Source organism: Theropithecus gelada, chromosome 5 (assembly GCF_003255815.1).
Source record: "Theropithecus gelada isolate Dixy chromosome 5, Tgel_1.0, whole genome shotgun sequence".
Lineage (NCBI taxonomy): Eukaryota > Metazoa > Chordata > Mammalia > Primates > Cercopithecidae > Theropithecus > Theropithecus gelada.
In genome coordinates, this window is record NC_037672.1 from 147,854,631 (window position 1) to 147,881,687 (window position 27,057).

At 36.0% G+C, this 27,057-nt stretch overlaps 1 protein-coding gene across 2 annotated transcripts in view; it reads right to left on the reverse strand.

Annotated features, from left to right (window-relative positions):
- LRBA (LPS responsive beige-like anchor protein) overlaps positions 1–27,057 on the reverse strand; it is a 756,763-nt gene that overhangs the window by 619,068 nt on the left and 110,638 nt on the right. For both annotated transcript variants that reach the window (XM_025385122.1, XM_025385123.1), the window contains 3 exons: positions 26,453–26,532; positions 25,099–25,161; positions 22,180–22,277 (listed from right to left, as the gene is read on the reverse strand). In XM_025385122.1, coding sequence (XP_025240907.1) covers positions 22,180–22,277; positions 25,099–25,161; positions 26,453–26,532 — 241 coding nt within the window. The remainder of the gene's footprint in view (positions 1–22,179; positions 22,278–25,098; positions 25,162–26,452; positions 26,533–27,057) is intronic.

Here is a 27,057-nt window from a genome sequence, read left to right on the forward strand (position 1 = left end):
CCTCAGCAGTAGGTGTTATAATTGTACTCTACCCCGTTGCAGGCCTAGGGTGGGAGGAAAGCTGCTATAGCTGCAATATCTCCTGGACAACAAGACTTGGCAGGCAGAGGCAGCTTGGTGACCTGGAACCTGTCTGCATGTGTCATTGCTGGGTGCTCCAGCCTGCTACCCTGACACTGTGGTGCAGCAGGGCCCTCTCTGCTCCACTCTCAGGCAGAAACCCAGGCATTCAAGCCACCCCACCCTTCATAGACACAGATCATGGCACTGGACCCTCTTTGGTCCATGCCCAGGCTAATCTCCAGGCAACTGAAGCACCCGCTCCCATGGACTAGCAACCTGAGCCCTATTCCACGCGGTGCAGCAGGATGCACAGGCAGATCTCCAGGCATTCAATGCACTTGCTTGCCCAGATTGGCAGCCTGAGCCACCCCACTCTTCCTTTGCAGAGATCCAGGTTTAGAGAAGTCTTCTATGCTTCACGCCCAGGGAGATCTCCAGGCATTCAGAGCAGCTGCTTGGCCAGCCCAGCAGTCTTAGTCATCCAACCCTCTGTGCAAAGATCTTGGTGCAAGCGGTGGCCCTATCTGTCCACAGCCAGGCAGATTTCCAGGCATTCAGACAACTCACTCACCTGGAACAGCACACTCTGCATCATTCCTATCTATGCAGAGATCCTGGTACAGGGGGCCCTCTCTGTTTCACACCCAGGCCTGTCTCCAGGGATTTAGGGTAACTGCTTGCCTGGTTCAGTACCCTGAGGTGTCCCACCATTCCAGTGCAGAAATCCTGGTGCAGGAGACCCTCTCCATTTCACAGCCAGCAGATCTTCAGGAATCTGGAAAACCCACTTTCCTGGATTAGGAGTATAGGCCACCCCCATTCCCATGCAGAGAACTTGGGGCTGAGGTTTCCCATCACTATGCCTAGGCACTCCTCTGGGTACTTAGGGGCTGCCCACTGAATTCTCCCTCAGCACTGATGCCTGCCATAGAGAGACCTAGTAGGACCTGCCCAGTCTGCCCATTTTGTGCCCTCCTCCAGAGCAGAGGAGGGAGCTCAGACCACCGTGCACTCCACACATCAACCTATTGCCTGAGGCAACAGAGAGCTTCTCCCACTAAACACAGGTCAAGTATATACCCAGTCACATTGGCCAAAGCCCACTCTCACTCATAACTGCCATCCAATGGCTTGTAGGTTGAACTGCACAGACCAATATAAAACCTGCTGACAGAAGTGTATAAAGCTATAGAAGCAAAGCCAAAAGGCCCTACCCAGCATTCTCTATAGCCACAGCACCCATGGAGACAGGGAAAGGGAAAGAAGACAAAATAACAATAATAACATTATAGAGAAAGGAAAAAATACCTTAAAAGCATGAAAATTATTACAAAAGTTAGAAGTGTCAGCATCTCCAAAGGAGAAGGAACCAGCACAAAGCTTCGGACACCATGAAAAATCTGAGTGTGGTGACACCGTCAAAGGATCACACTGGCTCTCCAACCATGGACCATAACCAAACTGGAAACTCAGAAGAATTGACAAATAAAGAATTCAAAGCATGGACTGCAAGGAAGCTCAATGATATCCAAGACAATGTTGAAAATTAGAAGAAACTTCTAAAGCAATCCAGGAAATGAATGGGATTAAATATCTTAAAAAGAAATCAATCAGAGATAGTGGAATTGAAAAACTCACTTAAGAAATTACAAAATAAAACTGAATGTTTTATCAGCAGACTGGACAAACTAAAAGAAAGAATTTCAAAGCTTGAAGACTGATCTTTCAAATTTACCCAAACAAAAATTTTTTAAAAAGGTTGAAAAATGAAAAAAAGTCTTCAAGAAATATCAGACTACATAAAGCAGCCAAACCTACAAATTACTGGCATTACTGAGAGAGATGGATAAAAAGAAAACAACCTGAAAAACATATATGAGGAAATAATTCAAGAAAACTAACCTAATTTTGCTAGAGATATAGGCATCCAAATACAAGAAATCTAGAGAACATCGCAAGATACCATACAAAATGAACATTGCCACAGCATTTAGTCACCAGACTGTCCAAGACCAACACTAAAGAAAAAATCTTAAAGGTAGCTAGAGAAAAAGGTCAGATCACATACAAACAGAACCCCATCAGCCTAACAGCCGACTTCTCGGCAGAAACCACACAAGCCAGGAGAGATTGGGGGCTTATTTTCAGTATTCTTAAAAGAAAAAAAAATTAGCCAAGAAATTTCATATCTACCCAAACGAAGCTTAATAAGCAAAAGAGAAATAAATGTTTTTCAGACAAGTAAGCATCAACGGAATTTGTTGCCTATAGACCAACCTCACAAGAGATCCTTAAGATAGTTCTAAACATGGAAATGAAAGAATACTTACTACCACAAATATGCATGTACACAGCTTGCAAACCTTATAAAACAACCACACAAAAGAAACTACAAAGCAACCAGCTAACAACTTCATGATAGGATCAAAAACTCACATATGAATATTAATTATGAGTGTAAATGGTCTAAATGCCCCACTCAAAAGGTACAGAATGGCATGTTGGATAAAAAAACAAAACTCATCCATCTATTGTCTTTAAGAGAGCTATTTCACATATAACACTACTCATAGGCTCATAGTACAGGGTTGGGGAAAGATCTATCACACAAAGAGAACACAGAAAAAGAGCAGGTGTCACTATTCTTGTATCAGATAAAACAAACGATAAACGATCAAGAGTTAAAAAGGGCAAAAAATTGCATTGCATAATGAAAAATAGTTCAATTCAACAAGAAAACTTAACTATCTTAAATATATATGCATCCAATAGTAGAGCAATCAGATACATAAAACAACTACTACTAGACCTAGGAACAGTCTTAGACAGTCACACAATAATAGTGAGGGATTTCAACACCCCACTGACAGGCATTAGACATGTCATGGAGGCAGAAAACTAACAAATTCTGGACATAAATTCAGCACTTGACTAATTGGACCTAATAGACATCTACGGGATACTCCACCCATCAACCACCACAGAATACACATTCTTCTCATATGCACATGAAACATACTCCAAGATCAATCACATGCTTCACCATAAAGAAGGTCTCAATAAATTCAAAAAATTGAAATCATGCCAACCATATTCTCAGACGACAGTGGAATAAGAATAGAAATCAATAACAAGATGATCTCTCAAAATCATACAATTACATGGAAGTTGAACAACTTGCTCCTGAATGACTTTTGGCTAAACTATGAAAGTAAGGCAGAAATTTAAAAATTTTTTGAAATAAATGAAAACAAAGACACAACATAGCAAAATCTCTAGGATACAGCCAAACCAGTGTTAAGAAGAAACTTTAGGCCAGGCGCAGTGGCTCATGCCTGCAATCTGAACACTTTGGGAGGTCAAGGTGGGTAGATCACTTGAGAGCAGGAGTTCTGGACCGCCTGGCCAACATGGTGAAACTCTGTCTCTACGAAAAATACAAAAAAAATTAGCCAGGCATGGTAGTGGGTGCCTGTAATCCCGGCTACTCAGGAGGCTGAGGCAGGAGAGTCACTTGAACCCTGGAGGCGGAGGTTGTAGTGAGCTGAGATTGAGCCACTGCACTCCAGCCTGAGCGACAGAGCAGGACTGTCTCCAAAAAAAAAAAGGAAATTTTATACCACATAGCACTAATGCCCTAACTCAAAAAGCTAGAAAGATCTAAAATTAACAATCTGACATCACACCTAGAGGAACCAGAAAAACACAAAATAAACCCCAAATCTACCAGAAGAAAAAAATAATAATGAAAATCAGAGCAGACCTAAACAAAACTGAGACAAAAATCCATACAAAGAACCAACAAAACAAAAGCTGATTATTTGAATAGATAAAGAAGACTGATAGACCACTAGCTAGATTTTTTTAAAAATCCACATAAGCACAATCAGAAATGACAAAGTTGATGACACAACCAATCCCACAGAAAGACAAAAGATCCTCAGAGACAATTATGAATACCTCTAAGCACACAAACTAGAAAATCTATAGGATATGGATAAATTCCTAGAAACACAAAATCAGGAAGAAGTTAAAACCCTGAACAGACCAGGATTGAGCTCCGAAACTGTATACCTGCTAAAATTTGGCAGTGAATTTTTCTGGTCCAGAATTTTTTTTTTTTTTTTTTGGTTACCTACCAACCAAAAAAATCCCAGACAAGATAAATTCACTGCCAAATTCTAGCAGATATACAAAGAAGAGCTGGTAGCAATCCTACTAAAAATATTCAAAAAAAAATTGAGTACAAGGAACTCCTCCCTAACTCATTTTACAAAGCCAGCATCACCCTGATACCAAAACCCAGCAAAGACACAACGAAAAAGAAAACTACAGGCCAATATCCCTGATGAACATAGCTGCAAAAGTCCCCAACAAAATACTAGCAAACCAAATCCAGCAACACATCAAAAAGTTAATTCACCATGAATTAACTTTTTAATTACTAGGAATGAAGTAAGCTTCATTTCTGGTATGCAAGGTTGGTTCAACATACACAAATCAATAAATATGATTCAATACAAACAGAATTAAAAATAAAACCATATCTTTATCCCAATAGATGTGGAAAAAAACTTTCAATAAAATCCAGCATCTCTTCATCACAAAAATCCTCAAGAAACCAGGCATAGAAGGAACATACCTCAAAGTAATGAGAGCCATCTAAGGTAAACCCACAGCTAACATCATATTAAACAGACAAAAACATGAAGCATTCCCTTTGAGAACTTGAGCAAGAAAAGGGTGTCCACTCTTACCACTCCTATTCAACATAGCACTGGAAGTCCTTCCCAGAGCAACCAGGCAAGAAAAGAAAACAAAAGGCATCCAAATAGCACAAAAAAATTCAAACTCTCTCTCTTCATGATGATATAATTCTACAACTTGAAAACCCTAAAGACTCCCCCAAAAGGCTCCTGTGACTGATTAAATGACTTCAGTACAGTTTCGGGATACAAAATTGATACACAAAAATCAGTAGCATTTCCAAACAACAACAACAATCTTCAAGCTCATATCCAAATCAGGAAAGCAATTCCTTTTACAATATCCATGCTCAAGGACTGGAAGAATCAATATTATTTAAATGGCCATACTGCCCAAAGCAATCCACAGATTCCATACTATTCCTATAAAACTATGAATGTGATTTTTCATAGAACTAGAAAAAAACTACACTAAAATACATACGGAACCAAAAAAAGAGCCCACATAGGCAAAGTAATCCTAAACAAAAAGAACAAAGCTGGAGGCATCACAATACCCAACTTCAAACTATACTATAAGGCTACAGTGACCAAAACAATATGGTACTGGTATAAAAACAGACACATATGCCAATGGAACAAAATAGAGAACCCAGAAACAAAGCCACATACCTACAGCCATCTGATCTTTGACAAAGTAGAGAAAAATAAGCAATGGGGAAAGGACTCCCTATTCAATAAATGGTGATGGAATAACTGGTTAGCCACATGCAGAAGAAAGAAACTGGACCCTTACCTTTCACCATACAAAAATTAACTCTGACACTTGTATCCTAACACTTTGGGAGGCCGAGGTGGATGGATTACGTGAGCCCAGAAATTTGAGACCAGCCTGGGCAACATGGTGAAACTCCATTTCTACAAGAAACGCAAAAATCATCCAGGCATGGTGGGACATGCCTGTAGTCCCAGCTACCTGGGAGGCCAAGGTAGGAAGATCGCTTGAGACGCAGAGGCAGAGGCTGCAGTGAGCTTTGGTCGTGCCACTGCACTCCAACCTGGGCAACAGAGCAAGATTCTGTCTAAAAAAAATGCTTTTAGCTCAAGAGGGATTAAAGGTTTAAATGTAAGCCATCGAATTAGAAGAATCCTAGAAGAAAACACCGTTCTGTACATTGGCCTTGGGAAAGAATTTATCACTAAGGCCTCAAGAGCAATTGCAATACAAACAAAAATTGACGAGTGGGACCCAATTAAACTAAGCACTTAGGTACAAAGAAACTGTCAACAGAGTAAACACACAATCTACAGAATGGGAAAATATTGACAAACTATGCATTCAACAAAGGTCTAATATCCAGAATCTATAAGGAACTTAAACAATTGTACAAGCTAAAAACAATCCCATTAAAAAATTGGGAACACCACAGACAGACACTTCTTAAAAGACGACATACAAGCGGGCAACAAACATATGAAAAAATGCTTAATTAACATCATTAATCATCAGTAAAATGCAAATCAAAACCACAATGAGATACCATCTCACACCAGTCAGAATAGCTATTACTAAAAAGTCAAAAAACATCTGATTCTGGCAAAGCTGCAGAGAAAAGGTTACACTTACACACTGTTGGTGGGAATGTAAGTTAGTTCAGCCTCTGTGGAAAGCAGCTTGGAGATTTCTGAAAAACCTTTGAACTACCATTCAACTCAGCAATTCTACTACTGGGTATATATCCAAAATAAAATAAATCATTCTACCAACAGACACATCACTCGTATATATATTACAGCACTAATCACAATAGCAAAGACATGAAATCAACCTAGGTTTCTACCAAAGGTAGATTGGATAGAGAAAATGTAATACACATACACCATGGAATACTACACAGCCATAAAAATAAACCAAAATCATGTCGTTTGCAGAAACATGGATACAGCTGGGGGTCATTATCCTAAGTGAATTAATGCAGGAACAAAAAGCCAAGTATCACATCTTCTCAGTTATAAGTAGGACCTAAATAATGGGTACTCATAGACATAAAAATGGCAATAATAGACAATGAGACTATAAGAAGAAGGAGGGAAGGAAGGGGGAAAGGTTGAAAAACTAACTTTTGGGTGCTGTACTCAGTACTTGGGTGACAGGATCAACCATACCTCAAACCTCAGCATTACACACTCTACCCATGTAACAAACCTGCTCCTGTAGCCCCTGAATCTAAGATAAAGGTGGAAATTATTAAAATAAATACATAATAAATAAAAATAAAAACCATAACACACTAAGATATTTTAACATATCAAAAAACTATGCTTGCTATAGCTTAACTCACAAATATCTGTGGTTAAAAATCACAATAGGGCTGGCCATGGTGGCTCACACCAGTATACCAGCACTTTGGGAGGCTGAGGTGGGCGGATCACCTGAGGTCAGGAGTTCGAGACCAGCCAGACCAACATGGCAAAACCCTGTCTCTACTAAAAATGCAAAATTAGTCAGGCTTGGTGGTACACGCCTATAATCCCAGCTACTCTGGAGGCTGAGGCAGGAGACTCGTTTGAACCCGGGAGACAGAAGTTGCAGTGAGCTGAGATCGCACCATTGCACTCCAGCCTGGGCAACAAGAGCAAAACTCTGTATCAAAGAAAAAAAAAACACACAAAAATTTCTTCAAAAGATAAACTCTAGATATTGTCTACATACTTTCAAATAATGTTTTATTAGGATTAATAACATGAGAAGATCAAAAGAACCTGAAATTATTCTATAACCCTAATAGTTATCCTACAAAAAACTTTTAAATTTTGAACACTTCTAACCAAAGCAGAATCAAAGTAGTTTTATCTGCTAAACATCAGCAGTAAATTTTGTAAAAGTTAAATAGGCCTATTTTGCTTTTTGATCATAGTTTTTTTCTTATTTAATGCACAAAAAAATACTTTACACATTAAAGGGAGGAAAAATCCTGTAGGGCTTCAATGAAATTTATATATTTATCTAATCATAAAACAATGTATAAATACATGTACACTTCTCTATTTGGAAATAAAGTATAAGGAAGAGAGCAAAAATAATTCATGAAAAACAATATTCAAATTTGGAAATATTTTCATGCAATCTATTTTACTATGGTTATATGTTTAAAGAAATAGATATGGACATTTTTGAACTGAAATATACTATGGCATGTACAGTATATTTTCAATGCAGAAAATACAATTCAGGCAACAGAAACACCCAAAAAGATAATCTGAATAGTAACATTATTTCAATCTGCTCACAGATATTAAAAATGTGATAACAGCTCATTAAACTAGACTCAAATATTAAAAATGTATAACAATTTAAGCAGGGCATATGATGAGACTGACACTGAGTCGGAAAACACAGTCACTTCTAAGGAAGGATAAGTCTTTCCAAGCTGTTGACCTAGTTCAATATCAGAGCTAATGTTTAAATGATTTCATGGTAGAGAAAAATTTATATTAAATAACTGAATGTGAAAATTTATGTCATTTGATGGAAATTAAATTGTCACTCAAATTTAGAAATGCTACTGATGTCTACGACACAGTTTGGCATGCCTATATTATCTGGCACCAGTAAAGACTATCCTCCCTCCAATTTTCTCCATTTGAGATTATCCTTATACCCCCATTTAACTTCCAGTTAACACGAAACCTTTACTAAATTCACCTCTGTTCTTTTCATGGTGGCCTTCAAAAATTATGGTGTTAGGCCAGGAGCAGTGGCTCACGCATATAATCCCAGCACTTTGGGAGGCCGAGGTGGGCAGATCACTTGAGGTCAGGAGATCGAGACCAGCCTGGGCAACATGGTGAAACCCTGTATCTACTAGAAATACAAAAATTAGCCAGGCATGGTGGTGGGCACCTGTAATACCAGCTACTCAGGAGGCTGAGGCAGGAGAATCACTTGAACCTGGGAGGTGGAGGTTGACGTGAGCCGGGATTGCACCACTGCAATCCAGCCTGGGCGACAAAGTGAGACGCTATCTCAAAAAACAAAAAAATTATGGTACTATATACTAAGTACCAAAGTAATCATAAACAGGTACTCAAATTTTGTATCAATGTCCAGTTTGAATTTTCTCTCTCTCCCCGACCTTCTACCATCTCTTTTTAAATCATCAAAACCAAAAATCCATAATTTAAAAAATGTAAATACTGAATTTTTGGACCCAAAGAATACCTTCAAAGAACTCCAATTAGATTGAAGGGAACTATCCACCATTCAAAAATTATTTTTAAACTACATAACTAATATAAACATTTAATAAATATTTCTACCCAGTTTTTTTTAAGTAACTGAACTGAATTTAAATGGAACTAAATCTTCACATTTCTGTATATTAATCCAAATTAGAAATTTTTTAATTCTTCACAGTAACAAATAAAAGACTGAGAAAGTAGCGAAAATTAAAATATACTATAAAAGCAAAATGGGGGAATAATGATGCCAACATGGAAGTCAGCATTTTCCCTCCATAAAAAAAGACAGGAATAAAAACAAAAAAAATTTTCACTGACAAGTATTTATTCTTGAGAAATTGCTAGAAATCCAGGTAAGAATATCAGGAGTCAGTGGCCTTGTTGATGAGACTACTCCTGTCATTACCACTCCAGTTTAGTTGGTAAGAACTGTAGTTTTACCTTTTGGGGTTGGCAGTAAAAAGTAGCACTGTTGCTTTCAGACAGGGCAAACCTATTCAGGGTAAGAAATGAAAACTGCAATTCTCCAGCTAAAAGTGGCAGACTTGGTTACAAATCAATGGGAGAAACCAGCAGCTTTGCTAGATCAGAGATGCAGTTACAATTCAGGGTGAACAGCAGACGCGTTAGATATTTAGTAGGCAGATATTTAAAAAGAGAGAACCATAGAAAGACTGAGATAAGTACTCCACACAGACCTAGCTGATTGAGAAAGTACCTATATCCAGGAGACACCTGGGTCACTAACTGAAAAAGGAAAGGCAAAAGAGACTAAGTAGCCACAACTTTGAATGCAATCCCTAAAAATACACAGATCAACACAGTGAACCGAAAGGCTGAAAGAATTTTATCAGAAACTGTAGCTAAATCATTGATTGAACTCTAAGATATATAGAAACATGGAAAACCCTAAGAGCGCTATGGAAAGAAAAAAGGAAAAAGTAAAAATACTGGACAGAGAAAAGTCAGAGCTGTATACCATGGAGAAAACACAATCTGCAAATTAAATGAGGCAAATTACTTAAAACAAAAACCAACAACCACAGAAAAACAAAAAAAGTCCAGAGTTGCCCAGTTTTCCACAAAAATTACTACATATGCAAAAAAAACAAAAAAGAGTATAACCCATAATCAGTAAAAGAGCAATAATCAAAAATAACTTGTACGGTCTAAATGTTAGATTCAGCAAATAGTTTTAAGGACTTGTAATAAATAATATTCAATAAATGAAAAAATAGTATGCTCAAATAATTGAATGAAAAAATAGTATGCTCAAATAATTGAATTATATTCAATAAATGAAAAAATAGTATGCTCAAATAATTGAATGAAACAGATTAACAATGAGTTCTCAATAAACTATAAAAAGACCAAATGGAAATTCTAGAGATTAAAAAGTATAATTTAAAAATCAAGGAATTCACTATAGGCATTCAATAGGAGACTCAGATGGCAAATGAAGAATCTGTGAATTCAAAGATAAATCAATATAAATTATACAGTCTAAAAAGTAGAGAAAAAATAGGAAAACAAATTATTCAACCTTTAGACACTGTAGGACAATACACTGTCCTAACATAGGTGTAACAAGAGTACCAAAGAAAAAAAAAAGGCACGGAAAAGAAACATCTGAAGAAATAGGAATAAAATCTTCCAAAATTTAATGAAGAAATATTTACTTACAGATTCAAACTCAATAAACCACCGAAGTGAAAGTAACAAAGTGAGTCACAACTAGGCCGGGCACAGTGGCTCATGCCTGTAATCCCGGCACTTTGGGAGGCCAAGGTGGGCGGATCATTTGAGGTCAGGCATTCGAGACAAGTCTGACCCACACAGTGAAACCCCATCTATACTAAAAATACAAAAATTAGCTGAGCACAGTGGTACACGCCTGTAGTCCCAGCTACCTGGGAGGCTGAGGCAGGAGAATCGCCTGAACCTGGGAGACGGAGGCTATAGTGAGCCAAGACCATGCCACTGAACTCCATCCTAGGCAACAGAGTGAGACTCAGTCTCAAAAAAAAAAAAAAAGTGAATCACAACTAAACAAACCACAGTTAAACTGCTGAAATCCAAAGACAATGAAAAAAACCTTAAAAGCATCAAGAGAAAAATGACTGATGACATACAGAGAAACAACAACGCAATTCATTGCTGTCATCTCATCAGAAACAATGGAGCCCACAAGTCAGTGAGATGACAGTCAAGTGCTAACAGAAAGAAAACTATAATTTAAATTTTTATATCCAGGATAAGTATCCTCTAAAAATGGAAGCAAATAAAAGTATTTCAAGATGAATAAAGACTGAGAAAATTCATTGCTAGCAGACATGTCTTATAAGAAATAATAAATAAAGCCCACCAAGATGAAAGAATATACTGTAAAACCACTAATAACAGATAACCTTTAAGAAAAAAACTAAAATCAACAGGGGAATTTTGATCCAACCAAACGAAGTCAGCCCAATAAAGCCTCTCTGTCCCAAATATTAATAAAATTTTAGGGAAAAAAACACAAAAATCAACTTCCCAAGTACTCTGAAGACTAAACAAAAGCAGGTGCATTGTGAAGGGTAGTTAAAACTTGGAGAATAACTCATATGGATACAAGAATCATTGTTTCCTTTCTCTCTTCTTCTCTCTTCTGAATCTGCCCCTGTTTCAGGGCTGGATGTCAGAAGCTCAGGTGGCAAAATCTCTAAGAAAAACTATGCTTCCAGTTAGAGAAATCTAGAAATTAGGTCCCAGAGAGGAGAAGTGTGGGGAAGAGTCCTAAATAGCAGAGAGTAAGAGAAAAGGGTTCTCTAAATCTGTGTAAAAACCTGCGATAACCGTAAACTCATCCCAGAGATGCATGGGTGTGGGACAAACCCAAGCCAGAATAGCCACCTTTCTAAATTTAATTACCATCCAATTATCAGCCTAATTCCTGAATGAAGCATATGCATGTGAGGAAAATACAAGGCAAACTAGTCTGTCTCCCTGCATCGAAGGGGAAAGAAGAAAAAAATGAAAGAAAACCCAAAGCAGGGTAAGAGAGGTTTGAAAAATGAAGGGACACTAGAACCACCATGCACAGAGAAGAGGTGGAACTTGCAGCCCGACCCTTACCAGGTTGTGTGTTTGCTAAACAGCAACAAAATATCTGTTAGAGGATTATAACAGGGCCCAGAGTTATGTTCTAATGTAACCAGGACCCACAATGTTCAGGACACATTAATATGCAACATACAAAGAGCCATGAAAATGTGATTGTTTCTCACAGGAAAACACAAACAACAGATGTCAATGAGATGAACAAAACATTGGACTTATCACACAATGACTTTAAAGGAGATACTATAATTATGCTTTAGAAAATAAAGGTTAACAAAGTCTAAATGAATTGAAAGAGTTCTCCAAAAAGAAATAATAAATGTTTGAGGTGATAGAGGTGTTAACTACCCTGATTTGAATATTATACATTATATGCATGTATTAATATATCACAATATTGCACATATGTACAATTATTGTCAATTTAAAATATTAAAGAAAATAGAGTTCTCATCCAATAATGAAAAGCACAAAAATGAACCATATGGAAATTTTAGACTTGAAATGCATACTACCTGGAAAAAAAATATGCATAAGATGGGTTAAATATCAAAATTTAAAACACAAAGAAAAAGTCCATAAATTCGAAGATCAAGTTTACCATACGTATCAAGTTTCTATGTACAAACTACAACCTGAAAAAAAGAAAAACAAGACTGAAACAAACAAAACAGATGCTTAAGTAGTTGCCTGACTCTATCAGAGGATCTAATACTTATTTCTTTGGAGACCCAAAGTGAAGAACCGGCCGGGCGCGGTGGCTCAGGGGCCGGGCGCGGTGGCTCACGCCTGTAATCCCAGCACTTTGCGGGACCAAGACAGGCGGATCACAAGGTCAGTAGATCAAGACGATCCTGGCTAACATGGTGAAACCCCGTCTCTACTAAAAATACAAAAAATTAGCCGGGCGTGTTGGCGAGCACCTGTAGTCCCAGCTAACGGAAGGCTGAGACAGGAGAATGGCGTGAACCCAGGAGGAGGAGCTTGCAGTGAGCTGAGATCATGCCACTGCACTCTAGCCTGGGGGACAGAGCACGACTCCTTCTCAAAAAACAAAAAAGAAACAAAAAAAAAAACTTTCATAGAAACATCAAAAATAATGTTTGACCATATATCTGAGCATCATGACCCAGTCCGGTTGACACATAAAACTAACCACCACCCTGTATCAGTAAGAAATTCAATTAAATACAAAAACATAGATATGTTACCAAGTAAAAAGATGGAAAAATATATATATACCATACAAACACAAAGCAAAAGAAAGCTGGATTAAATATCAAACAGGTAAATTCCAGATCAAGAAATATTTCTAGGGATAAAAAAGAAAATTACATAATTATGAAAGCATTGATTCACCAAGAAGACATAATAATCATAAATATGAATGTATGTAATAACAGTTTTAAAATTCATGAAGCACAAAATGATAGAAATACAAAGAAAGAAAAATAGAAAAAGCCATAATACTACTGACATTTCAATAACTGTATTTCAGTAGGTGACAGAACAAGTAAACAATACATTAGTAATGGTATAGAAGATCTGAAGAGCATTATCAACCAACCTAATTGACATTTATAGAACACTCCATCCAACAATGTCAGAAAACACATACTTTTCCAATGCACATGAAACCTTTACCCAGATAGACTACATTCTGCACCATAAAACAAGGCTTAATAAATGTAGAAGGATTCATGACATACAAAGAATGCTTGCTGGCCACAACAGAATTAAACTAAAAATCAAAACAAAAAGATCTCTGCAACATACTTCTATATATATATATATATAGAAGATTAATAATATATATATGTATATATTTTTTTTTTTTTTTTTGAGACGCAGTCTCGCTCTGTCGCCCAGGCTGGAGTGCAGTCGCGGGATTTCAGCTCACTGCAAGCTCCGCCTCCCGGGTTTATGCCATTCTCCTGCCTCAGCCTCCCGAGTAGCTGGGACTACAGGCGCACGCCACCACACCCGGCTAGTTTTTTGTATTATTTTAGTAGAGACGGGGTTTCACCGTGTTAGCCAGGATGATCTTGATCTCCTGACCTCGTGATCCACCCGTCTCGGCCTCCCAAAGTGCTGGGATTACAGGCTTGAGCCACCGTGCCCAGCCTCTGCAACATACTTCTAAATAACACACGCAAACAAAAAATCAGAAAGGAAAATAAAAAGTATTCTGAATAGAATAAAAATAAGATGAGAATAAAAGTATGTAGAAAAAAATGTATATCGCTAAATGCCTATATTCAAAAAGAAGAAAGATCTCAAAACAGCAACAATCAATATATTTGATGAACCTACAGCCAGGCTAATGACTAGGATAAAAAGAAAGAAATTTTCAATATGAGAAATGAAAGAGGGAACATCACTACAGGTTCTACAGATATTTAAATGAAAATAAGGAAACAACTTTGTATCAATAAATTTTCCAGTTTAGATGAAACAGACAATTCCTTGCAAGATACATTAAATATACTTTATTAAAGCTCATTGAAGAAGAAATGGATCACCTAAATAAACTTGTATCTGTTAAGGAAATTGAATTTACACCTAATAACATCCCCAGGCACACAAAAAAAATCACACCTAGATAACTTCACTGGTAAATTCTAGTAAACATTGAAAAAATAAATAATAACAATTCTATATAAACTTTTCCAGAAAACTGAAGAATAGAGATCATTCTGTGAGACCATTGTTTACTCTGAGATGAAAACCAGATAAAGACAATTACAAGAACAGAAAACTACACACCAATAGTCCTCATGATCACAGATACAAAATTCTTTTAAATTCTTTAGCAAATTGAATTCAACAATATATAAAAACAGTAACATGTAATTACTAAATAATTTTATTCCAGGAAGTGGTTTAATATTTAAAAGCCAGTCAATGAAATATACCATGTTAACAACTAAAAAACAGTAAAAGTATGATATCTCACTAGAAGCAAACAAAGCACTTGACAAAAATCCAACATTCATTCCCGATTTAAAGGGAAAAAAAAATCCAGCATCCTGAGAGAAGGAAATTTCCTCAATCTTACAAAGGACATCTGCAAAAAAACCTAAAAATTCAGTCCGGGTATTGAAGAAGAAAAAAAAAATTGTTTTAACCTACAAGTAATATCATAAATAATGGTAAGAGACTGACCACTGTTCCCCTAAAGTCGGGAACAAGGTAACGTTGTCCATTTCACCACTTATCTATTCAATATTGTACTGGGGTTTCTAGCCATTGCAGTCAGGCCTGAAAAAGAAATTTAAAACAACCAGGTCAGAAGAAAAGAAATAAAACTGATTTGCAGACAAAATGTCTACACAGAAAATCATAATGAATCACTTGAGGTCAGGAGTTCAAAAGCAACCTGGCCAACATGGTGAAACCCCGTCTCTACTAAAACTACAAAAATTAGCCGGGCATGGTGGTGGGTGCCTGTAATCCCAGCTACTGGAGAAGCTGAGGCAGGAGAATTGCTTGAACCTAAGAGGCGGAGTAGCAGTGAGCCCAGATGGAGCCACTACACTCCAGCGTGGGTGACAGAGCAAGAGATCATTTCAAAAAAAAAGAAAAATTAAATCATAATGAATGAATGTACAAATAAAGCTACTGAACTTTAGCAAGATTGAAGCAAACAAGATCAAATATAAAATCAATTTACAAATGGTAGCGATGAATGAAAAATTTTATATTAAAAAATATCATTTACAATACCATCAGAAAATATTAAATACTCAAGGATAAATCTGTCAAAAGACATGTAAAATGAGTACACTGAAAACTACTAAACACTACTCAAAAAAATTAAAGAAGATTTAAATAGAGAGACACTACATTCATGCTCCAGAATCAATATTATTAAGATGTTATTTCTCCCCCAACTAAACTACAGATTCAGCATAGTCCCAATGAAAATCCCAGCAGGCTTTCCGGTAGAAACTGAAAAGCCAATTCTAAAATTCATATGATAATACAAATAACAAAAACAACTGTGGAAAAAAAAGGACAAAGTTGGAGGACTCCTATTATCTCACCTTAAAACTATAGTAATCAAGATAGTGTGAGTTTGGCATCAAGATAAACAAATAAGTCAACAGAAAATAGACCCACATATATATGGCTGATTAATCTTTAACTAAGGTACAAAGGTAATCCGATAAAGAAAAGATAATCTTTTCAACACATGGTGCTGGAAGAATTGAACATTCATACGTTTTAAAAAAAAAAAAGAAAGAAAAAGAAAGAACCTTGATCCATGCCTCTCGTCATATACAAAAATTAACTCAAAATGGTTCATTCATTAAAATGTAAAACCTAGCCAGGCGTGGTGGCTCACGCCTGTAATCCCAGCACTTTGGGAGGCCGAGATAGGCAGATCACTTTAGCTCAGGAGTTCAAGACCAGCCTGGCCAACATGGTGAAACCCCAGCTCTACTAAAAATACAAAAATTAGCCAGGCGTGGTAGCACACACCTGTAATTCTAGCTACTAAGGAGGCTGCAGCACAAGAATTGCTTGAACCCAGGAGGTGGAGGTTGCAGTGAGCCAAGATTGTGCCATCGCACTCCAGCCTGGGCAACAGAGTAAGACTCCATCTCAAATAAAAATAATAAAATAATAATAACAATAATTTATATATGTATATATATGTGAAACTCAAAACTATAAAACTTCTAGGAGAAAATATCTATGAACTAGGGTTGTGTGAAAACTTCTTAGATATGACACCAATATGATCAACCGTAAGAGAAAATTGGGCTTAATTAAAATTAAGAATTACTACTCTTTGAAAGACCCTACAACAGTACTAAAAGACAAGCCACAGACTGGGAGAAAATATTTGCAATGCACGTATCAGATAAAGTACTTGTATCCAGAATATATAAAGAACTCTACTAAGATTTAATATTATTGGCGAGGCGCAGTGGCTCAAGCTTGTAATCCCAGCACTTTGGGAGGCCAAGACGGGCGGATCACGAGGTCAGGAGATGGAGACCATCCTGGCTAACACGGTGAAACCCCGTCTCTACTAAAAAAAATACAAAAAATTAGCCAGGCGAGGTGGCGGGCGCCTGTAGTCCCAGCTACTCGGGAGGCTGAGGCAGGAGAATGGCATAAACCCAGGAGGCGGAGCTTGCAGTGAGCTGAGATCCGGCCACTGCACTCCAGCCTGGGCGACAGAGTGAGACTCCATCTCAAAAAAAAAAAAAAAAAAAAAAAAAGATTTAATATTATTAAATAGGACACAAAAAGCAATTTAAAAAATAACTAAGAGACTTGAACTTTTCATCAAAGAAACATATACAGCTGGCAAATAAGCACATGAGATGATGACTTGGACATAATTCATCATGAGGGAGATGCAAATTAAAACCAGAATTAGATACTACCACACACCTATTAGAATGGCTGAACTTTAAGACTGACCAAACCAAAACTTGGTGAGATTATGGGTCAAACAGAATTCTTATACACTGCTGGTGGGAATACATAATACTACAATCACTTTGAAAAACAGTTTGACTGTTACTTAAAAAATTAAATATACACCTACAATATGACCCAGCCACCACATTCCTAAGTACATACTCAAGATAAATAAAAAAGCACATGTCCATACAAATACTTGTACATGAATATTCACAGCAAGCTTGTGTTCAAGTGCCAAAAACTGGAAACAAATGTCCATCAATAGTGAATGGCTAAATATTGTGATATATGCATATAATGAAATAATATCCAACAATACAAGGAAATAAAGCAATATGGGTGAATCTGAAAATAATTTATCCTGAGGGAAGTCAGACAAATAAGAACACATACTGCATAATTCCATTTATATAAAATTCTAGAAAATCCAAATTAATCTACAGTGACAACAAACAGATCAGTGCTAGCCTAGGGATCAGTATAAGGGAGGGATTACAAAGAGGCATAAGAAATTTTGGTAATGACAAATTTGTCATTATCTTGTTTGCTGTGATGGTTTCACAGATTTAGATATATGTCAAAACTTTCTATGTGCAGTTCACTGTATGTCAATTATGCCACAATAAAGCTACTAAAAAATGATACTGACAAAACTTAGTGAAATCTACATCAAGTCAAATATTTTGAAGTAATAAATGGTTTCAAGTAAATGTTAAGGTAATAAATTATACTTTCAAAACTAAAAAAAACAGATCTATCACAAACTCCCATATAGCTAAAAAGATGCATTTTGTTTACATCTGTATTGCATGAAAAAAAAAAAACATGCATTTTGCTATAGTTTTACCTAACCCTGAAATTAAACATAAGAAGGAAAGGAGATTTAAACCATTAAAGGAAAAAAAAAAAAATTTGGAATAATTTAGCACAGGAGTTAAAAAACTGCTATGTAAAGGATCAAATAGTAAATATTCTAGAACAGGGGTCCCCAGTCCCCAGGCAACAGACCTGTACCGGTCTGTGGACTGTTAGGAACCAGGCCACACAGCAAGCGGTGAGCACCAGGCCAGCAAGCATTACTGCGTGAGCTCCGCCTCCTATCATATCAGCTGTGGCATTAGATTCTCATAGGAGTAGAATCCTATTGTAAACTGTGCATACAAGGTATCTAGGGTTGCATGTTCCCTATGAGAATCAAATGATAAATGTAATAAACTGGAATCATCCTGAAACCACCCCCCACCCCAGTTTGTGGAAAAACTATCTTCCACAAAACCAGTCCCTGGTGCCAAAAAGGCTGGGGACCACTGTTTTAGAATTTATGGGCCATATCATCTCTGTTACAACTCTTTGACTCTGTTGTTATAGCAGGAAAGTAACCATAGGCAATATTTAAAAGAATGAGAATAGCTGTGGTTATAGCAGGAAAGTAACCATAGAATGAGAGTGACAGTGCCACAACAAAATGTTATTTATAAAGACAAACCATTATAGAAGAGTCAGCCAAAGAAAGCAATAAAAATAAAATAGAAAAAATAAAAATAAATATGATCAAGAGCAACAATGGAAGAGCAGCCATAAACAGGAAGAAGACCTTATCTACTACTACCGTACTAGAAGTAAGCAAACAAGAACGTGCTCTAAAATACACCTTTGGGGAAAAAAGATGGAAGTTGAAATAATTCCCTCCTAACAGCTCTAATTAAGTAGACAAGGCTGTCACTGCTAACAGGAAGAGTTGTAAAAATTTAGAATTGTATCTGAAGGAATAAATAAAAGAAAAGTCTAACAATGATAGAAGTGTAGATCATGAATTTATAATAGTTTCAACATACAACACTGCATGACTTTTCCCCACCAGCCACGGTTTAGCTTAGAGTGTGCCTACCTAGACTAATCTAGGATCAGAATTCTCAAAAGCAAATCTAACAGGACAACGGCAGATGGAAGTTTTTGTTAGAAACCACTTCCAGCAAATAACCAAGCCAAGAAGAAAGTAAACAATGGCAGATGTAGTATGACACACTAGGATAAAAAAAAAAGCAAGATCACAGGACAGAAGGTAACTATGAGGCTGAAGAGCATTGGAAAGGGCAATATTAGAAAAACAAGAGATAGATGATTTTGATTAAAGAGTAAGATTGGAATTTTAAATTTATGATGTGGAAACATTCCAGTGATAAAAAGGTCTAAGTTTTTAAAATAGGAATGGATAAATTACAAAGAATGGCAGTAAGGGCAGCAAAGTTAAGGAATTTAAAAAAGTACAAAATGTGAATGCTAAGATGAGTTAGTTACAAGGACAATGAAGTTATTCACACCTAGTGAAACTGAGATAAGGCTATGTACCAAAAATTCACACACGAAGACCACAAGTATAAATTATAGACTTTCCTTGTCCAGATTTTCAACAGAATAATTCTTCTTACTAGTTTTTAAATGTCTATGATCCTATCTTGAAATTATTTTTTAAATAAAAAGTAGTAAAATCCTATACACTAAATCACAAAATACACTAAAGCACATCCACACCAATACTAAGAAAATAAGGTTATAAAATTAGATACTCTGGCACCAAAAAGAAAAAAATCTGCCAGGTCTTTACACAAACCCTTAAATCTTTTTCTGAAATTCAGTTATTGGATAGGAAATGTGTACAAAAGAAACAAGTATTTATAAGCCTCGTTTGTTTTGTGTTAATATGGGTATCATACAACCTATCCATTACATTCCTAAGTATGGCATATACTCAAGAAAAATGAAAACATATGTCCATACAAATACTTGTACACAGCAAGCTTGTTCAAAGTAATAATTATTAGACAGTGGTAAGGGAAAATAAAGAGTACTCTGTTTGATAGCAAAACTATAAATAAATGACAAACTGTAAATTTACATCTTACAATGCTTAACTTTATGTGTCAACTGGGCTAGGCCATGGTATCAAGATATTTGGTCAAATGTTTTTCTAGATGTTTCTTTGAAGGTATTTTTTTGGATGAGATTAACATTTAAATAAGCAGATTTTTTGTATGTGGACCTTATCCAGTTGAAAGCCTAACAGAAAAAAGCCTGACTGCCTTGGACAAAGAGAAAATTCAGTCAGCAGACTGCCTTTGGACTTGAACTGCAACATCAACCCCTCCCTGGGTCTCCAGTCAGCCTGCCTATCCTACAGATTTTGGATTTGCCAGCCTCCACAATTGTGTAAAACAATTGTTTAAAATAAATCTCTCTCATGCATGTGTGTGTGTGTGTGTGTGTGCATGCGCACACACTATTGGTTCTGTTTTCCTGGAGAACGCTGAAAATAAACCCCTTAAATATAATGAATAAAGTTACTTTTTATCTTGTAGAGAATGAGCATTAAAAGATACCAAATAAAGAATCTGTAACAGAAGATCAATGTGCGTTTGAGCCTAGGAGTTCAAGACCAGCCTAGGCAACACGGTGAGACTTTGTCCACCTTGTCTCTACAAAAAAATTTTAAAAATAAGCTGGGCATGGTGGTACATGCCTGTAATCCCAGCTACTCAGGAGACTGAGGAAGGAGGACCCCTTGAGCCCAGGAGGTCAAGGCTGCAGTGACCTGTGATCGTACCACTGCACTCCAATCTGGGTGACACAGTGAGAACTGTCTCAAAAACAAACAAACAAACAAAAATCCCTGTGTGAATTTATTATAACTCGATAATTAAATTAGTTTCTGTAGCTGATGATTAAGCAAAGTAGTTGCTAAACTTTTGTCGCCCAGACACTTTTTCATTAAACAAAAGATTTTAAACTTCCTTATGTGTAAAATATAAGTATTCTGTTTTTGTTGTTGATCACCGTTATGGACCAAATAATTGCATATACCCAAAATTCTTATGTTGAAACCCTACCATTAGTATTTGGAGACAGAGTCTCTAAGGAAATAATTAGGGTTAAATGCAGTCATAAGAGTGGGTCCCTAATCCAGTAGGAGTAATGTTGTTGTAAGAAGAGACACCAGAGAGCTCACTCATGCTCTCTTTCTCTCTCTGCTACGTGAGAGCACAGCAAGGAAGAGGATGTAGGCAACCCAAGAGGAGAGTCTTTACCAAATACCAACCCCACTGGCATCTTGATCTTGGACTTCCCACCTTCAGAACTGTGAGAAACAAATATTTGTTGTGTAAGCCATCCAATCATGGTATTTGATTATGGCAGCCTAAGCAAACTAATACAACGCTGAGTCTGAAGTGGGAGGTGGTGGAAGTGATATTTTAAAGGACAGATAGAGAGCTTGTCTTGGATTACAACTGAACACTATTTAATACTATTCTACAACCTAAAGATAATTCTGCTAAAGAAGGCAACAATACAGTAGCTCTATAATAGCATTCACCATACAAAATACTGGAATCATTTATCTGTCTTCACAAATTAAATAGTAACAAATAGTAACACAGCCTCTATAATTAAAGATTCATTGAAAAAAATGCATGATAATAAATGGGTCTTAAATCTTAACTCATTTCAAGCTATAAACTCATTTCATATGTAAGTTTCAATAATACTTTTCATATTTAACAAGCTTTCAAATATTTCCAAACTAATCCCTTATATAAAATATATCAAAAACTCTTGATATATTAACTCTTACCGTAACCCGTTCCTTTGGTCAAAAGCAGGAATCATAGAGTTAGGGTGTTCTGACATTAATGCAACAAGCAGCTGTAGGACATCCATTAGATTGTCATCCTATAATCATTTTAGAAATTTTTTTTAATGAGGAAAAAAACAACTTAGTTGAATACTAAATACTTCTGAAATAGAAATTTCAACATCAGAAATATAAGTAGACATATCTGTGATAGTTATTTTTAACAAATTATGTTATTTAAATGTACACATTCACCTCTGTAACTCCAAATACACCTAAAATAGCAAAACAACTTCTTTTTCTGTGCAGAGGGACAGAGTCTCACTCTCTCACTCAGGTTGGAGCTCAGTGGTGTGATCTCAGCTCACTGTAACCTCTGCCTCCCAGGTTCAAGCAATTTTTGTGCCTCAGCCTCCCTAGTAGCTGAGACTACAGGTGTGCACCACCACATCTGGCTAATCTTTGTATTTTTGGTAGAGACAAGGTTTCACCATGTTGACCAGGCTGGTCTCGAACTCTTGGCCTTAAGTGATCTGCCCACCTCAGCCTCCCAAAGTGCTAGGATTACAGGTTGAGCCACTGTGCCTGACCTCAAAACAATTTCTTTGGTTTTTTTTGGTTGTTGTTGTTTTTTGAGACAGAGTCTCTCGCTCTGTCACCTCCTGGGTTCACGCCATTCTCCTGCCTCAGCCTCCGGAGTAGCGGGGACTACAGGTGCCTGCTACCACGCCTGGCTAATTTTTTGTATTTTTAGTAGAGACGGGGTTTCAACATGTTAGCCAGGATGGTCTCAATCTCCTGACCTCATAATCCTCCCAACTCGGCCTCCCAAAGTCCTGGGATTACAGGCATGAGCCACCACACCCGGCTTCAAAACAATTTCTTTTTTTTTTAATTTTTAATTTTTTTATTTTGTGAGACAGAGTCTCGCTCTGTCACCCAGGCTGGAGTGTAGTGGCCAGATCTCAGCTCACTGCAAGCTCCGCCTCCCAGGTTCCTGCCATTCTCCTGCCTCAGCCTCCTGAGTAGCTGGGACTACAGGCGCCCGCCACCTCGCCCAGCTAGTTTTTTGTATTTTTTTAGTAGAGACGGGGTTTCACCGTGTTAGCCAGGATGGTCTCGATCTCCTGACCTCGTGATCCGCCCGTCTCGGCCTCCCAAAGTGCTGGGATTACACGCTCAAGCCACGGCGCCCGGCCCAAAACAATTTCTTAATCAAAGAAATAAAATGCCTTTTATGTTATACTGAATCAAGATTTTGTAAAACATAACCTATAGAAACAGTATATCCAACATTATTGTTTTTTAAGGAAGGCTTAAAAATTGTGGGGAAGGATTATTCTTTATTACAGAAAAATATATTAGAGCTTCTAAAATGCTAATAAATGTTGCAAATCTGGTGGTAGTGGTAGGGGCAAGATATTATGTATCATTTCTTAAACTTATCTGACCTGAAATATTTTATTCACTGTGCCTCTCCAGAAACTAGTTCTAAAAGAACACTTTGTAGGAAATGATAACCGGATCGTTTTTATATACAGTCCTATTGTCACTATGAAGATAAACAATAAATGTTTACTTCATCAACATACCACTAATATGTGGTAGTATTTGATAATGTTTACAGAATAACAGCACAGGAACATACATGAGTTCTAGATCCCAAAAAAATCTTCATAAAAATCCTTCACTACCTTTGTTGCATACACCAATATGTATGCATATCATTAGAGCCAACTTGGACAATACTGACCCAAAAAGGAAAAGGCAAATAGCTAACAGAATTTAGTTTACTTGGTTGCCCTAACTCTGGTTTTCCTTCACTGCTTTGGAATTTTTGCTATGGAAGCTACTTATATACCTAATTTTCAGTAAGTTAAACAGATGATCTAGAGCTAGGACACTGAATCTTTGAAAGTGTTATTTACAGGACCTGAAATTTTCCTAACAATAAGGAATCACTGTGACTTCCAGTTTACCTCATATAAAGTACTTTATTCAGTCCTTTAGGGTTAATAAAAACAAAATCACATATATAGATCACATGAAATTCACCTGAAAATTCTTAAAATATTATATTTGGTCAGAAAAATCTAAAAATTAATAGAATTGCCTATTCAAGAGGAAAAAATATAATCATTAATGATTTTGAGTCAAATACTACTCACAAAATTTAAGCCATTCTTTTATACTTGAATTAACAAAGAGATCCAATCATTATCCCTTATTTAAAAATTAAAGAAGGCACTACTCCATACTAAAATATATTTATTAATTCACAAGATATTAATTATAATATAGGAGTACAAATTATCATTTAAAATGCTATGATATATTCCATCAATTCCTAAGTTTTACTAATTATAGGTAAAAATCTAACTAAAAAGAGATGATTTAGTTAGATTGCAACTGACATATATTGCGTTTTCCTGGTACTAAAAAATAAAAAGAAAAACAGATATTTCAACCTATTTAATTTTCAGCCTTCTTTTCAAACACATAATTTTAAATCCCATTATAAATGAGTTGTTTAATATTTGAACATGTAAAGTCAGTGGGAAGATTGTGTTACGAATTTTTAAAACCTAATCATTTTTAGTCATTTTCATAATCTATTTTTTCATTTGTTACACCGGTTTCTGGAAATACACTGAAAGTATGCTTTGGTATACTTTATTATTAATTCAATGAAATCCAATGTTAGTACTTTTTAAAGCTTTTCATGATGATTCTCAAGATTCATCTTGTGGTAATAAAGGATATTTAAATAAAGATTGCTAGGGCTTAGTTCCTAAGTAGACACATTTATTCCCCTTTACAGTTACATAATTATTGAAGATTTCTTTAAATTTTTACTTTTAAAAAAGTCTAATGTAGCTTCAAAAATTAAAATTTCAAAATATAAAATTCAAATATTACCTCATGCATAGTCAGTAGGTAATTAAGAATGGCCTGTAATTCATCTTCCTTTACTCCAGAATCCTTCAAAAACATAATGCAGGTATCTTATGTTTACTTGTAAAAAAATGTTTAAAGAGAAATTATATACATAGATTTGTCAAGTTGGTCAGCTACTATAAATATAAAAATATAATGTAACAGAGAATCTAAATGTAAAACAAAAATTTGGGGAGGCACTAAAGACATCAATGCTCCAGACCACGTAGAGGTCAAAAGAGATTTAACATCAGCTTCCTGTTTTCAACACCTTGTATAATATGATAGCCCACTTACTAAAGCTACGGAATCCTGAAGTCAGCAAAAATAATAAGTAATGATAAATTAAAAAGTAATATCCACACCTAATACGCCTCTAAATACAGAGGACATCTTTTTGACTTAAATTAAATGTGGAGAATAAAATGAACAGTTTCTGAAATTATCAAGTTAAAATGTCAAGTACCTAAAAATTAAATAGTAATTTCACTGGGGGAAAAAAAAAAAAAAACACTGCACTTTTAAATATGAGCTCATTATGAAAATTTTCAACCTGTTCTATGAGTATATTAATCACTAAAAAAGCTGCAATCTTCAAAAAAAAACCACACAAGAAGAAAAGAAATTGGAAAATAAAAACAGTACCCATTGGGAACGAGCAACAAAACGAAGACAAGTCAAAGGATACTTTTTTTAAATAAATGGAAATAAGGTATATGAATCTGAAAGGTATACTAAAAGTTAGGTTCACTTACCATAATCTTATGTGACAACTAATAAAGCATTATAAAATCATATAGGAAAATACTGACAAAATATTGGTAACAACTACATTTATATATTGCTATCTTATAAAACCAAAATGCCTTTTTTAGAATGGTAAATTTTACTTTACCTGTAATACAATGAAAAGGGACTAAATATGACCACTTCTAAAGGCTCATACACCTACCTGGTACATTTATACAGAAATACTATTTCTCAAAATCTGAATGTCAGGTACAAGGAGCCTGCTAAAAATGAAACCTCCTTCAGGAGTATAGTGCCAAATACTAACAGAAACATAGTAAATATTTGCGGAATGAATGAACACACTTGAGCTACTAAAGAAATTTATATAACATAAAATACAACTACCAATCCCTAATTCTGCAACAATTTATATCCATATAGGCTCCAAAAAAGAACCAAAACAAACATGGAAATATCTTTCAAAGTATTTTCCAATGTGTAACCATAGTAACCAAGCAAAGAATAAATAAAACAAGATTGTATTTCATGTGAAATTATAAGCCACAATACACAGTATGCTACAGAATAAGGAATGTGAACTCACCTTCATCACTAATTGCTTAATGAACATCAACAAGAATGCTCGTAGAGAAAGTATTTCTTTTTTACTAGGTCGCGGTCCATCTTTTAAAAAATACACATACACAGTTAGTATTTAAAGGACCTCAATGCTGTCAAAGTATAAAATTCTTATTCCCAAGAGTTTTTCCATTTGTTTGTAAGAAACATAAAGGTCAGTCTCCTACAGAATGACCTCTTTTATGCCTCTAGAAAGACAAGTGTTCAATCTTACACGCACTGTATACACAATATTTCAAACATACATACAGGTTATGTTGAAACTACAATGAAGAAGTACTTTGAATAGGTCAAAGAATGTCCAAAACATAAAAATGAGGTAACAAATAAAATTTGTATTCAATAATAATACACTTATTTTAAGACTCTGAGAGTATTAGTAAGGTAACAGAAGTTTACAAAGAAAAAAACAAAGGAAAATCTAAACTTTCAACATTATTATTATATATGAATTCAGTATGACAAAATTTTTCTACTGTTATCATTATATAAGATAATACAAAAATCTTAAAAAGAATGCCTCACCACACGGTATCATTCATGAAGAAGGGAAATACTATGTTGACTGCC